At 46.7% G+C, this 13,581-nt stretch overlaps 1 protein-coding gene across 1 annotated transcript in view; it reads left to right on the top strand.

Annotated features, from left to right (window-relative positions):
* Window positions 1-1,697: 1,697 nt before the first annotated feature.
* The window catches only part of TEX11 (testis expressed 11), a 1,801,876-nt gene continuing 1,789,992 nt past the window's right edge, over window positions 1,698-13,581 (top strand). Inside the window, exon 1 of the mRNA XM_040406306.1 lies at window positions 1,698-1,805. Within this exon, the coding sequence (XP_040262240.1) occupies window positions 1,707-1,805 (99 nt within the window). The 5' untranslated portion in view covers window positions 1,698-1,706. The remainder of the gene's footprint in view (window positions 1,806-13,581) is intronic.

Here is a 13,581-nt window from a genome sequence, read left to right as displayed (position 1 = left end):
GCCACGCAATTGCAAGCTATTTAGCTCAGGTTGCCCTAAAAATATATATTGCTGCCATATCCAACAATAGTCCTTAAAGGGTTTCTATCACTTCGTATGACATAATTAGCTGTCAGACACTAGCGATCTGCTAGTGTCTGCTCTGGCCAACCATCCTACTATAATCACTTGTGGGGCAGCGGTTTTGCTAAAAAACAAACTTTTATAAATATGCTAATGAGCCTCTAGGTGCTATGTGGGCGTCATTAGCACCTAGAGGCTCCGTCTACCTTCATACACAGCCGCCGCCCAGCGCGTCCCTCCAGCCCGCCCATGTCCTCCTCCGTGTGACGCAGCGGACGAGTTCTCGCGCATGCGCCGTGCGCGGCTGTATTCGGCGCATTTGAGATCTCAGCTCGGAGCGGTCAGACATTCAATGCGCATGCGCGGCTGTATTCGGCGCATGCGCATTGAATGTCTGACCGCTCCGAGATCCCAAATGCGCCGAATACAGCCGCGCACGGCGCATGCGCGAGAACTCGTCCGCTGCGTCACACGGAGGAGGACATGGGCGGGCTGGAGGGACGCGCTGGGCGGCGGCTGTGTATGAAGGTAGACGGAGCCTCTAGGTGCTAATGACGCCCACATAGCACCTAGAGGCTCATTAGCATATTTATAAAAGTTAGTTTTTTTAGCAAAACCGCTGCCCCACAAGTGATTATAGTAGGATGGTTGGCCAGAGCAGACACTAGCAGATCGCTAGTGTCTGACAGCTAATTATGTCATACGAAGTGATAGAAACCCTTTAACAATTGCACGCAATTTAGTGCAGGTTGCGCTAATAATACCGTATATATTGCTGCCAGATACAACAATAGTCCTTAAAAGGACTTTTGGGTCTCTAACATCAACTCTGCCTAGCCAAAAAATAAAATTCAATTCCCTACACTATCTGTCCCTTCTACAGCACAGCTCTCCCTGACTAAGACTGGCCGAACCACATGTCATCGGGTGCTTTATAGCACCCGATGACGCGTTCCAGCCAGCCAATCACTGTAATGCCAGTAACCAACATGGCTACAGCATTAGAGTGAGTGGCAGTACTTACCTGCACGTTTATTGGCTATGTAGCAGCCAATAAACGTGCGCGGAGGAGTCTCGAGCATGGCGCTGGAGCACACCCGGTATTCAGCCGAACACCGCATTGTGCCGATTATTGCAATGCTCGAGCCGAACTGGTGTTCGGCCGAGCATGCTCGATCATCACTATTACCACTTAAGCATTCTTACTTTGCAACATTTTCTCCATACCTGCCTAAAATGTTTGCATAGTATTGTATAAGAAAGAAAAAAAAATAATTTTCAACTCCTCTACAGACACATCTGACTGGCTGGATATCAGTATTGGAATTTAAGGCAGACTTAGTGGTTTTGTATGGGCAATAGCATCAGGACATTCAGATGCATTTGTACTTTTTTATGCCTCCTGTTTTCACATTGATGTTTTTTTCTCCTTTGCACTGTAATGGGTGATAATAAATCTGGAAAAAATCCACAACAAATAGGCTGCTGTGTATTTGTAAATGTGAACAGTACTTAATGAGCACAGCAGTAAATGGATATGCATATGGAGTTTTCAAGTACATTACAAATATATGTACAGTATGCACTGAATTAACTATCATTTACCTTTTGATCTTAAAGGCTATATTAAAAAACTGCTTGAAATGGAGCCTCCCTTTGATATAAGTAATCTCATTGAACAAATGTACAAGGAAATAAAATCTTTGGAAGTAACTGTTAACCAAGGCATTCCTGACATGCAGGTTAGTATTTTGTTTTTTACTTCAACACAACATATGTTCTAACCAGTGGTTTGGTAGACACAGAATATGGTATATGATGACCCTGCCCTCAATGGATAATTGGCTGTTGATAAAAGGTACTTACAGATACCACAAAATTAAAACATGCAGAAGTTTCCATAGCTCCCACTCAATGCATTGGAGAGGACAGTGTATTTGCATCCATACAACTATATGAGGTATAGTCATACCCAATCTCTGTAACATGAGTAGATCCAAAAGGTCTCTCTGTCCCATATGAGGTGAAGAGTACAATAAATAATCCATGATAGCTGGGAGTAGGGAAAATTACAGATTTTGCACTGGGATTCAGAAATTACAATTTACACCTTTGACTACCTGATTGAGGATGAGGGATTCTCAGGATTGGTGGGAATTCCAGCTATAGGAAGTTCCAAATTATAAAACCTGGTCTTCTCTGATAAACATGTCATAAAAGATAATTTTCGGATATTTCTATTTATATACATGATTGTAGAAAAACTTTGTCGAGAACGAACAAACCCAAATCAAAAGTGCTCCAATTGGTCTGAAAATGTATATATGCCACTTTGAGGTGCGATATTTTTTCCATTTTTTTTCTCTCTCTCTCTCCCGTTTCAGGCTCTTTAACGCAAATACAGCAATAGTAAATAATGCCAGAGTGACACTGACGTATGTAGCTATGGGTAAATGCATGAGTGACAGTGTTAATAAACAGTCGGATTTATGGTTTTTAAAAATTTAAATTTGAAAAATGAAAAAACATTCCAAAAATGATCCCTTATTGGGGACCGATTCCTGCAGGTATTTAATCACAAATGGTGGTATTGGAAAAAGCAAAGGCTTATTTTAAACAAGCAATCCAAAAATTATGGCTTACCGAGAGCAAATACCTGCTCCTGTTTATACGCACATAATAGTATCAGAAGAAGCAGTGGCTTGTTCTGAACAAATAATATTCTGTCCAAAAATTATGCCTTATCAAGGGGAAAGTGCCTGCCCGTATTTATAAACACACAAGGTAGTATCAGAAGAAGCAATGGCTTGTTCTGAACAAGTGCCCAAAAATCTCCAATTTTTTTAGGAGCAGCAACTGCACAGTGTGGATGTGGAACCTTATTTGCGCAGTTACAAACAATAGAAAAATTACAACCAGTCTTAGAGGAAAAAATAGGCATGACTAGATATCCCATAGCTAACATAGTAACATAGTAACATAGTACATAAGGCCGAAAAAAGACATTTGTCCATCCAGTTCGGCCTGTCATCATACAAGTTGATCCAGAGGAAGGCAAAAAAAACCCTGTGAAGTAGAAGCCAATTTTCCTCACTTTAGGGGAATAAAAAATTCCTTCCCGACTCCAATCAGGCAATCAGAATAACTCCCTGGATCAACGACCCCTCTCTAGTAGCTATAGCCTGTAATATTATTACACTCCAGAAATACATCCAGGCCCCTCTTGAATTCCTTTATTGTACTCACCATCACCACCTCCTCAGGCAGAGAGTTCCATAGTCTCACTGCTCTTACCGTAAAGAACCCTTTTCTATGTTTGTGTACAAACCTTCTTTCCTCCAAACGCAGAGGATGCCCCCTCGTCACAGTCACAGTCCTGGGGATAAATAGATGATGGGATAGATCTCTTTACTGACCCCTGATATATTTATACATAGTAATTAGATCTCCCCTCAGTCGTCTTTTTTATAACGTGAATAACCATAATTTTGATAATCTTTCAGGGTACTGTAGTTGCCCCATTCCAGTTATTACTTTAGTTGCCCTCCTCTGGACCCTCTCCAGCTCTGCTAGGTCTGCCTTGTTTACAGGAGCCCAGAACTGTACACAGTACTCCATGTGTGGTCTGACCAGTGATTTGTAAAGTAGTAGGAATATGTTCTCATCACGGGCATCTATGCCCCTTTTGATGCAACCCATTATCTTATTGGCCTTGGCAGCCGCTGCCTGACACTGTTTTTTGCAGCTTAGTTTGCTGTTTATTAAAATTCCTAGATCCTTTTCCATGTCAGTGTTACCGAGTGTTTTACCATTTAGTATGTACGGGTGACTTGCATTATTCCTTCCCATGTGCATAACTTTACATTTCTCAGTGTTAAACCTCATCTGCCACTTATCTGCCCAAGCCTCCAATCTATCCAGATCCCTCTGTAGTAGTATACTGTCCTCTTCAGTGTTAATTACTTTACACAGTTTAGTGTCATCTGCGAAAATTGATATTTTACTATGCAAGCCTTCTACAAGATCATTAATAAATATATTGAAGAGAATAGGGCCCAATACTGACCCCTGAGGTACTCCACTAGTGACAGTGACCCAATCTGAGTATGTACCGTTAATAACCACCCTCTGTTTTCTATCATTGAGCCAGTTACTTACCCACTTACAGACGTTTTCTCCGAGTCCGAGCATTCTCATTTTATATACTAACCTTTTATGAGGTACAGTGTCAAATGCTTTGGAGAAGTCCAGATACACGACATCCATTGATTTGCCGCTGTCAAGTCTAGTACTTACCTCCTCATAGAAACTGATTAAATTAGTTTGACATGACCGATCCCTCACGAAGCCATGCTGATATGGCGTTATTTGCTTATTTCCCATAAGATGCTCTAACATAGCATCTCTCAGAAAACCTTCAAACAGTTTACCCACAACAGATGTTAAACTTACCGGCCTATAGTTTCCAGGCTCTGTTTTTGGACCCTTTTTGAATATTGGCACCACATTTGCCATGCGCCAATCCTGTGGGACATTCCCTGTTAGTACAGAGTCCGCAAATATCAGAAATAAGGGTCTGGCTATGACATTACTTAATTCCCTTAGGATACGGGGGTGTATGCCATCCGGTCCTGGCGATTTGTCTATTTTGATTTTTTTAAGTCGCTGTTGTACTTCTTCCTGGGTCAGACAGGACACTTTTAATGGCGAATTTATTTCAGCATTCAGCATTTCATCTGACAGTTTATTTTCCTCAGTGAATACATTGGAGAAAAAAATATTTAACAGCTTTGCTTTCTCCTCGTCGCTCTCTGCGACTCCCCCCTCATTACTCTTTAAAGGGCCGACACCTTCAGATTTATACTTTTTAACATTTATATAATTGAAGAACATTTTAGGGTTAGTTTTACTCTGTTTGGCAATTAATCTCTCGGTCTCTAGTTTGGCCGCTTTTATTTGTTTTTTACATGTTCTGTTTTTTTCCTTATAGTTTTTCAGTGCTTCCGTGCTACCCTCCTGTTTTAGGGTTTTATATGCTTTCTTTTTGTCATTTATTGCTTTCTTTACAGTTCTGTTTATCCACATTGGTTTCTTTTTGTTCCTTAACCTTTTATTCCCATACGGTATGTACCTCTCACAATGAGATTTTAGGATGTTTTTAAAGATATCCCATTTTTTGGCTGTATTTTTATTTTTGAGGACTTTGTCCCAGTTAGTTAGGCCTATGGCCTCTCTTAGTTGGCTAAATTTAGCTTTTTTGAAGTTTGGTATTTTTGTTTCTCCCTGTAGAAACGCTCTTTTGAATGATAATTGGAAGGTTATTACTTTATGGTCACTATTTCCCAGGTGTCCCCCAACCTGCACGTCTGTTGTTCTGTCAGGTCTATTGGTTAATATTAAGTCCAGTATGGCCGTCCCTCTAGTCGGGTCCTGAACCAGTTGGGAGAGATAATGGTCTTTGGTTATTGCCAAGAATCTGTTTCCTTTATGAGATATACAAGTTTCAGTTTCCCAGTCTATATCTGGGTAGTTGAAGTCCCCCATAATAACCACCTCATTATGATTTGCCGCCTTGTCTATCTCGTTTAGTAGTAGATTTTCTGTGGACTCTGGTATATTAGGTGGTTTATAGTAGACTCCTATTAGTAATTTATTGTTGTTTTTAGCTCCATGTATCTCTACCCACAGTGACTCCACATGTTCATGTCCCTCACTTATATCTTCACGGAGTGTGGGCTTTAGACAAGATTTTACATAAAGGCAGACCCCTCCACCTCTCCGGTTTTGACGATCCTTTCTGAACAGACTGTAACCTTGTACATTAACTGCCCAGTCATAGCTATCATCCAGCCATGTCTCAGTTATTCCCACTATGTCATAGTCCTCCTCACACATCACTAATTCCAGTTCACCAGTTTTATTAGTCAGACTTCTGGCATTAGTATACATACATATGAGAGGTTTATGTATATTTTTTACCCTACACCTTTCCTTCTGAACTGTTCTTGTCCCTCCTTCCATTTCTCCCCCAGTCCCACTACCTTGCCCCCGGTCTCTATCTGCACTATCTTCCCCTTCTATAGTGTAATTACCCTAGCTGCAACCACAATTTACACTGCTATTGATGCACTAAAATATGTTTGTGTTAGGTGCTTACGGTAGTACAGTGAAGAGCCCTGGAATGCAGGGAAAGAAATGCAGTCGGTTGTGGTGTGCCGAAACCGAGGATGAGGTAGGCCTAAGAAAGAAGAGGGCCCACCCAGGGAAAAGACATAAAAGAAATGAGTTGTAAATGAGTGGAGTGGTGGGAGGGACAAAGCTCAGACCTCAGACGGTGCAGGAGCCAGGTAAGGGGGGTGCCCTAAATAGGCTGGAGGCGGACCTCAGCCCCTCCCACAAATCCAGGCAAATGCCTTAATACTTGTGTTAGGTGCTTACGGTAGTACAGTGAAGAGCCCTGGAATGCAGGGAAAGAAATGCAGTCGGTTGTGGTGTGCCCAAACCGAGGATGAGGTAGGCCTAAGAAAGAAGAGGGCAAAAATGGAAATAAACCCGTTTATTTGTAGCCAATAAATACATGAATAGCTCAACCCGTCATGCTTTGGAAAGCCACTCTCAACTCTTGCGCTGGATTGGGAATGTATCGTGCGTAAGCGGATGACTTCCAGCGCCCCAATTTCTTGATGACATGAGTAGGGATGTTGGCACTGGAGGCCGTGGATGCAGCTCCGATGCGAAAGGAGTGCCCTGAGTAGTTGGCTGCGTTGAGGCCCAGTTGGGTGAGAAATGACCTGACATGGATCATGAAGGTGGTAGTGGTGAGTACCGACCCATGAAGTTAAAGTAGCGGTTGAGAGGGTAGAAACTTGTGAAGCTGACTGTAGGTGTCCAGAACCCTGACTGGACACCATTTGTTGTGCGTGGGGTAATATGAGATGTTGACGGGTGAATGCTGACTACTCTTGGAGTGAGGTATGGTCAGGATGTAGTGATCCAGGTGTTTCGACAGGTGGGAGACAAGAAGACAAGGTGAGGTTTGGGACGTGGAGGTTGTAGTGAATTCACCGGGCCTCAGGAACCCGTAGAAGGCGTGGCGTCCAGCAAGTCGGATAATGCTTTGAAGACATGACTGTTGATGGGCAGCCTCTGGGCTGGACGTGCGGGTTCCGTCTTCTGAATGCCTCTGAGTATTGTTTTGATTTGGTGTGAGGCCATGAAGCTGATGTTGTTGGGATGCAAGATTAGCATATGATGTTGAATGCCAGTAAGATATAGTTTGATACTGTTGTATGACATTTTGAGTTTGAGGTGGCAGAAAGAAGCAAACCCCAAAAGAGACGTCATGACGAAAGAGTGCGTGATGTTGTGTTCCAACAGGAACCTGTTGAATAATGTAAATGCTCTGTTGTACGTTCTATGTGTATTGACTGACAGCGCTAAGTGGGACAAAGACTGGCTATGCCGCATGATGACCTCTAGTCCAGAATGAGTTGTTGAAATGACGGGGTGCTGGAGGCCGTGGGTGATGCTGATGGGAGAGCCTGATGAAATGCCTGAAATTTGAAGCGAGACAAATTGTCAGCTGCCGAATTGCACACCCCCGGGACATGAAAACAATGCAAGAAGAAATTATTGCAGGCGGCCAGCCAAGTAAGTCTTCGCATGAACCTCATGATTGTGAGGGATTTAGAACGACCTTTGTTGATGATCTGGCAGGTTGCTTGGTTGTCTGAGTAGCACCGGACCGACATGTTTGCTCATAAATGACCCCACGCCACGGCAGCCGCTACGATGGGATAGATCTCAAAAAGCGCTGAGGTAGTGGAGAATCCTTCCAGACCCTGGACCGCAGGAGGCCAGCTGCCCCACAGCCAATCGTTCCCAAATATGGCCGCAAAGCCTGTGGTAGATGCCGCATCTGACCAGATAGAGGGGGAAGAGTCCGACAGCTGAGGGAGAAACAAGCTCCTGCCATTCCAGGTGGACAGAAATCTCCTCCACATGCCCAGATCCGCCGCAGCGTGGGCATCCAGGGACAATCTGTGCGAGTCGTGTAGGAACAAGGGGAAGAGGTGCAGAAGCCGTGATATGAATGAGCGACCCTGGGGTATGATGCGCATGGCAAAGTTCAGGGAGCCCAGCAGGGACTGTAGTTCTTTGCGGTTGCAGGTGCCGAGTTGAAGATAGCCGTCTATGTGGGTGAGAATATCCTGGATCTTCCCGGATGGCAAACTGGCTTGCATTGAGGCTGAATCCAACTGGATACCCAGGAAGGTGATGATCGTGTCCGGCCCTTCTGTCTTCTTGGTGGACAGGGGTACCCCCAGTTCCTTGAACAGCTCGATGGTGGCTCTGAGGCTGGAAGGGGGGGAAGTGTTTTCTTCCACCAATAGGAAATCATCAAGGTAATGTAATACCAACGGGCACCTTGCTACATTCAAAAGCAACCAGCATAATGCTTCTGCAAATATGTCGAAGATGGCCGGGCTACTTTTGGACCCGAAGGTCAACCGGGAGAAAAAATAATAATCCCCGGACCACTTGATGCCGTGCAGGTGCCACAGTGTAGGGTGAATCGGTAGCAATTTGAAGGCGTTGGTGATGTCGGTTTTGCTGAGCCATGCCCCCACCCCTGCTTGTATGATGGCTGTGATGGCGTGATCTATGGTGGTGTATTGCAGAGAGAATTCCTCCGAGGGAATGAGGGAGTTGAGACTGGGGTTGCCTGACCCGTGAGGCGCCGATAGGTCGATGATGAGCCTCTGTTTCTGGGAAGATTTTCCAGTGACGATGCCAATGGGGTTGGTGCGCCATGTGGCGAATGGGGGAGTTTTGAAAGGACCTAGCACAAAGCCCTCTGTTACTTCTTGGGCTATGAGGGCGTCAATGGCGGTGGGGTTGTGTAGAGCGGATAAAAGATTGGGACATTCCAGGGTGCCAGTTGGCATATACAGGATGCCCGTGTGGAAGCCTTCTCCCAACCCTGAAACGAGGAAATCTGAGAGATGCCTGGATGACTGTTGTGACATGAACGCGGTAAAAACTGGCATGTTGATGGTTGTTAGATACGGTTTTGCAAACATTTTATTTGGACACATGGATTTGGCATGCGCCCGGAAACATTTGGTGCATATATTTAACAACTTGCACCCGCTGTAATTACAGGACCCCTCATTGAAATTATTGCAAATCATGGATTTGCCTAGAAATTTGATCGGCCGACCCAGCTTGTCCCGGGCCAACCTTTCCGGGACCCCGGAGGGACCAGCTGCTTGTGAGAGGGCCTGTCTGTCCGACGTGTTCGGGCAGAAATTGGTGGTGTGGGCCGTGGAGGAGCAGTGCGCACAGGCTGGGGTCCTAAGGCCTGCGAAGTGGCGACAGAATATGACCGTGTCGATCCTGGAGCGGACTCCGTACTGGGAGAAAGCCCCCGCCACTTTCGCCGAAAAAGACCTGTGATAGTCGTAAAATGCTGACCCTCCGTATTTGTTGCCCAGGTCCACCAGTTTGTGCATGTAGAGGTCAAATTCCTCCCTTCTGTTGGGGTAGACCGCACAGATGACCTCTCTATAGATTCCGAAAGCCAAAACGAATTCGGGAATGGTCAATTTCCTATTGAGCCGGGCATCCCTGGACTTGACCACAACTGAAACCTCGTCAGAGGTTCTCGACCACATCCTGGGAGGCAATCAGAAGGGAGGCCAGGTTTACATCCTTACCTTCCAGGATATCCCGTTTTAAGTGCTCTGGTATCATATGCGCCGGGTTGACTTCCTGGTCCTCCACGCTAACGGACGGCGTGATCACCGGTAATCCAGCCGGTGCCGGTGATGCCGCCGGTGGCGGACCTTCCAAGGAAAGGGTCGTGGTGACCGATTCTAGCCTCTCCAACCTGGCGTTGACTGTCGACATGGATGTCATCAGAGAGGCCAGCATGGCATGGATGTCCCCGGTGCCGGACTGGCTGGGTCCTTCCCCTGCATCCCTATTATCGGTTGATGCGCGCAGCAGCCGGAACAGTTCCGCTTTCCTTGCCGTGGCGGGGAAGGGAACATGCCGTTTCCTCAACTCCGCCGTGATGCGCGGAATTGTCCAGGACCGGATGGATGCTGGACTGGCTAGATCGTCTCCCAGGGTAGCAGTGACGGATCTAGCAGGGGTGCCAGGCAGGGAGAAGTTTTCGAACCCATCCAGAGACATACTAAAAATAGAATAGTTGATTAGCTTGAGGACACACGGGATCGTGCTGGCAAGCTAGCTAGGCCGTACGGCGAAAAAATTACACTTGCATGGTGACAGATGAGGCCCTGCTAATTTGCCAAGCGGCTTGAGAGGCTCTACCTATGATTTGGCGCGAGGGGTTAATGAGGCCACTCGTGGTAGTGGCAGGAGCGTTGGCCTCTCGGTGACTGTAAGACAGGACTAGGGGAAGGGAGTGACAGGTGAGGCCCTCTCTATGCAACACGCGAGGCGGCTTACTAACGAGGTGGCGCGTTGGGCGGTTGCCTCTGTACGTTTGAGGCGGGGTGTCGGCCTCGAGGGACCACTAACTGCTGGCGAAGCCAAGAAGGGGGTAACCTAGTGGGATGATGGTGCCCCTAAAGCCAGCACGCTGACCCTAACGGGACCATCCGAAATGTAAGGAAGACTTTTGTTAATGAGCAGGTGAACGTACCTGGTAGTAAGAAAAATTCTCCGGATACACGGTAGTGCAAAATACAATATAGGTTGACCGCCTGAAAAAGGGGGAGGGTAGACATAAAATAGTGTGATGAAATGTGAAATGTATATGGTACATATGCATGACCCGGAGGATCATGACGGTTGTTAATGAAATGACAGTTTGCGCCTGGTGTGAAAAGAGACCAGCGCGTGCCGCATGCCTAAGCACAAGTGGGAATGTGCGGTTTGCAATCCAATGGTATGTATTGGTTTGTGTCCTTTTTTTTTTTTTTTTTTCTTTATTAGTAACCAGTTGATATCTCTCCCCCCCCTTTTTTTTTTTTTTTTTTTCTTTATTGGTGACCAGTTGATATCTCTTCCCCTATAACAAAACAATAACAAACACAGGTGCACTCTGCAGTATTACTAAATCCTCAAACTGTTTTTAAAATTGAGAGATTAGTCAACATGTCCTACGGTGTAGAACATGTCTAAGCCCGGACACCGCGACAAGGTTTCTCAAGTAGCCCGGGACCCTACACTCTCCTACCTGAGCCATATGGGCGATACCAGGAGCCAGTGGGCAAATTACAGGAGCATAAGGCCGACTCACAAACAACTCACCAGTTACCTCCAGCATGTGGCCATGCTTGCAATGGGAGGAGGGAGGAGTCTATGAGTCCCACTCAAGACTTGCTGATATGTCCCAGGCCTCACAGGTGCACCTAAATGTGACCTGTAGATGGAAAACAGGCACATTTAAATAGGAGTTTATACACCTCCAGAAATCTATATATACAAATTAAGAAGACAGGTTGGCATTAGCAGGAGGTGCTTCAAACCCACATGCAGTTGTGCATATATATAGGGGAGCAAATCCTGCACTTGTGGCCCGTTGCTAATGGCAATCCCCAGCAAAATGCATACAATGGAGGATGCCCGCAGTGAACCACAAGTACCACAATAGACATCCTACACAAGGTAACAAGTGCGGATGTAATAATTAATATAACAATATAACAAAACAATAACAAACACAGGTGCACTCTGCAGTATTACTAAATCCTCAAACTGTTTTTAAAATTGAGAGATTAGTCAACATGTCCTACGGTGTAGAACATGTCTAAGCCCGGACACCGCGACAAGGTTTCTCAAGTAGCCCGGGACCCTACACTCTCCTACCTGAGCCATATGGGCGATACCAGGAGCCAGTGGGCAAATTACAGGAGCATAAGGCCGACTCACAAACAACTCACCAGTTACCTCCAGCATGTGGCCATGCTTGCAATGGGAGGAGGGAGGAGTCTATGCACCTGTGAGGCCTGGGACATATCAGCAAGTCTTGAGTGGGACTCATAGACTCCTCCCTCCTCCCATTGCAAGCATGGCCACATGCTGGAGGTAACTGGTGAGTTGTTTGTGAGTCGGCCTTATGCTCCTGTAATTTGCCCACTGGCTCCTGGTATCGCCCATATGGCTCAGGTAGGAGAGTGTAGGGTCCCGGGCTACTTGAGAAACCTTGTCGCGGTGTCCGGGCTTAGACATGTTCTACACCGTAGGACATGTTGACTAATCTCTCAATTTTAAAAACAGTTTGAGGATTTAGTAATACTGCAGAGTGCACCTGTGTTTGTTATTGTTTTGTTATATTGTTATATTAATTATTACATCCGCACTTGTTACCTTGTGTAGGATGTCTATTGTGGTACTTGTGGTTCGCTGCGGGCATCCTCCATTGTATGCATTTTGCTGGGGATTGCCATTAGCAACGGGCCACAAGTGCAGGATTTGCTCCCCTATATATATGCACAACTGCATGTGGGTTTGAAGCACCTCCTGCTAATGCCAACCTGTCTTCTTAGTTTGATATCTCTTCCCCCCTGTTTTTTTTTTTTTTTGTGTGGGGCTGCTGGGGTGATGTTTGACTGCAGGGTGCTTTAGTGGGGCGTGCTGGAAGCCCCCCCTGCAGCCTGCGCAGGAGGGGCCTGCTGTGTGACCGGCGCCCCCGGAGCTCCGCCGACCAGCCGAGCCGGACCGCCCGACGGCGGCCCCCCGCATCAGATGCGGTGCGAACGGCCGCCGGGACACCGCGCATGCGCCGACGAAATCGCCGCGCATGCGCAGTACCCCGGCCACGCATGCGCAGACCAGGCACCAGGACGCGGCCGGGCGCCATCGGCCGCGCGGCAGAAGGAGCGGCGGAACAGGCAGGAGGCGGTGGGGAGGGGATGCTTGTGGCAGCGGTATGCCCAGTGGAGGCGGACATGAATGGAGGGTGTGCCGGGTGCACCGCAGCTGGCACCTGTAGCCGTGCACATGAACATGAGGAGGGGGGGGGGCATGAATGTGGATGATGTGGGGTAATATGAACTAACCCAGAAATGGGGAATGAGGCCGGAACCACCAGGGTGCTGACCGGAGTGTTGGTACTGTGGGAAGACGCCAGAATAGACATGAGAGAAATGAGATGCCGGTGATTGATGCGAGAAAGCCGTGACATTGGTGCAGCGTGTATGAGATGAACAAACAGAAATGGGGGATTAACCCAGGAACCATTGGCCGCCTGCTGCAGAGCTGTTGACCGGAATGGTGGTACGGTCGTGAACAAATTGTGCATGAACAGGAGTGACAGAAATTAATACTGGTGACTTGTATGAAAAATCTGTGACATTGGTGCGCGTTTGATGAAATGAAATGAACCGGTACAGGGGCAACCGTGAGACCCCGGCTGTACCGTATGAATGACTCACAGTTTAACGGGCAAACGCGACCCACAGTGAACCGAGTGAAGCTGGGAAAAAAACAGCAATGCTCCAAACCCAGAAACAGACGGCGATGAAAAGCTTTCAGAAATTC

The sequence above is a fragment of the Bufo bufo genome, chromosome 8 (assembly GCF_905171765.1).
Source record: "Bufo bufo chromosome 8, aBufBuf1.1, whole genome shotgun sequence".
Taxonomy (NCBI): Eukaryota; Metazoa; Chordata; class Amphibia; order Anura; family Bufonidae; genus Bufo; species Bufo bufo.
Note: the sequence above shows the minus strand (reverse complement) of the source record. Positions and strands in the feature narration are given on the sequence as shown.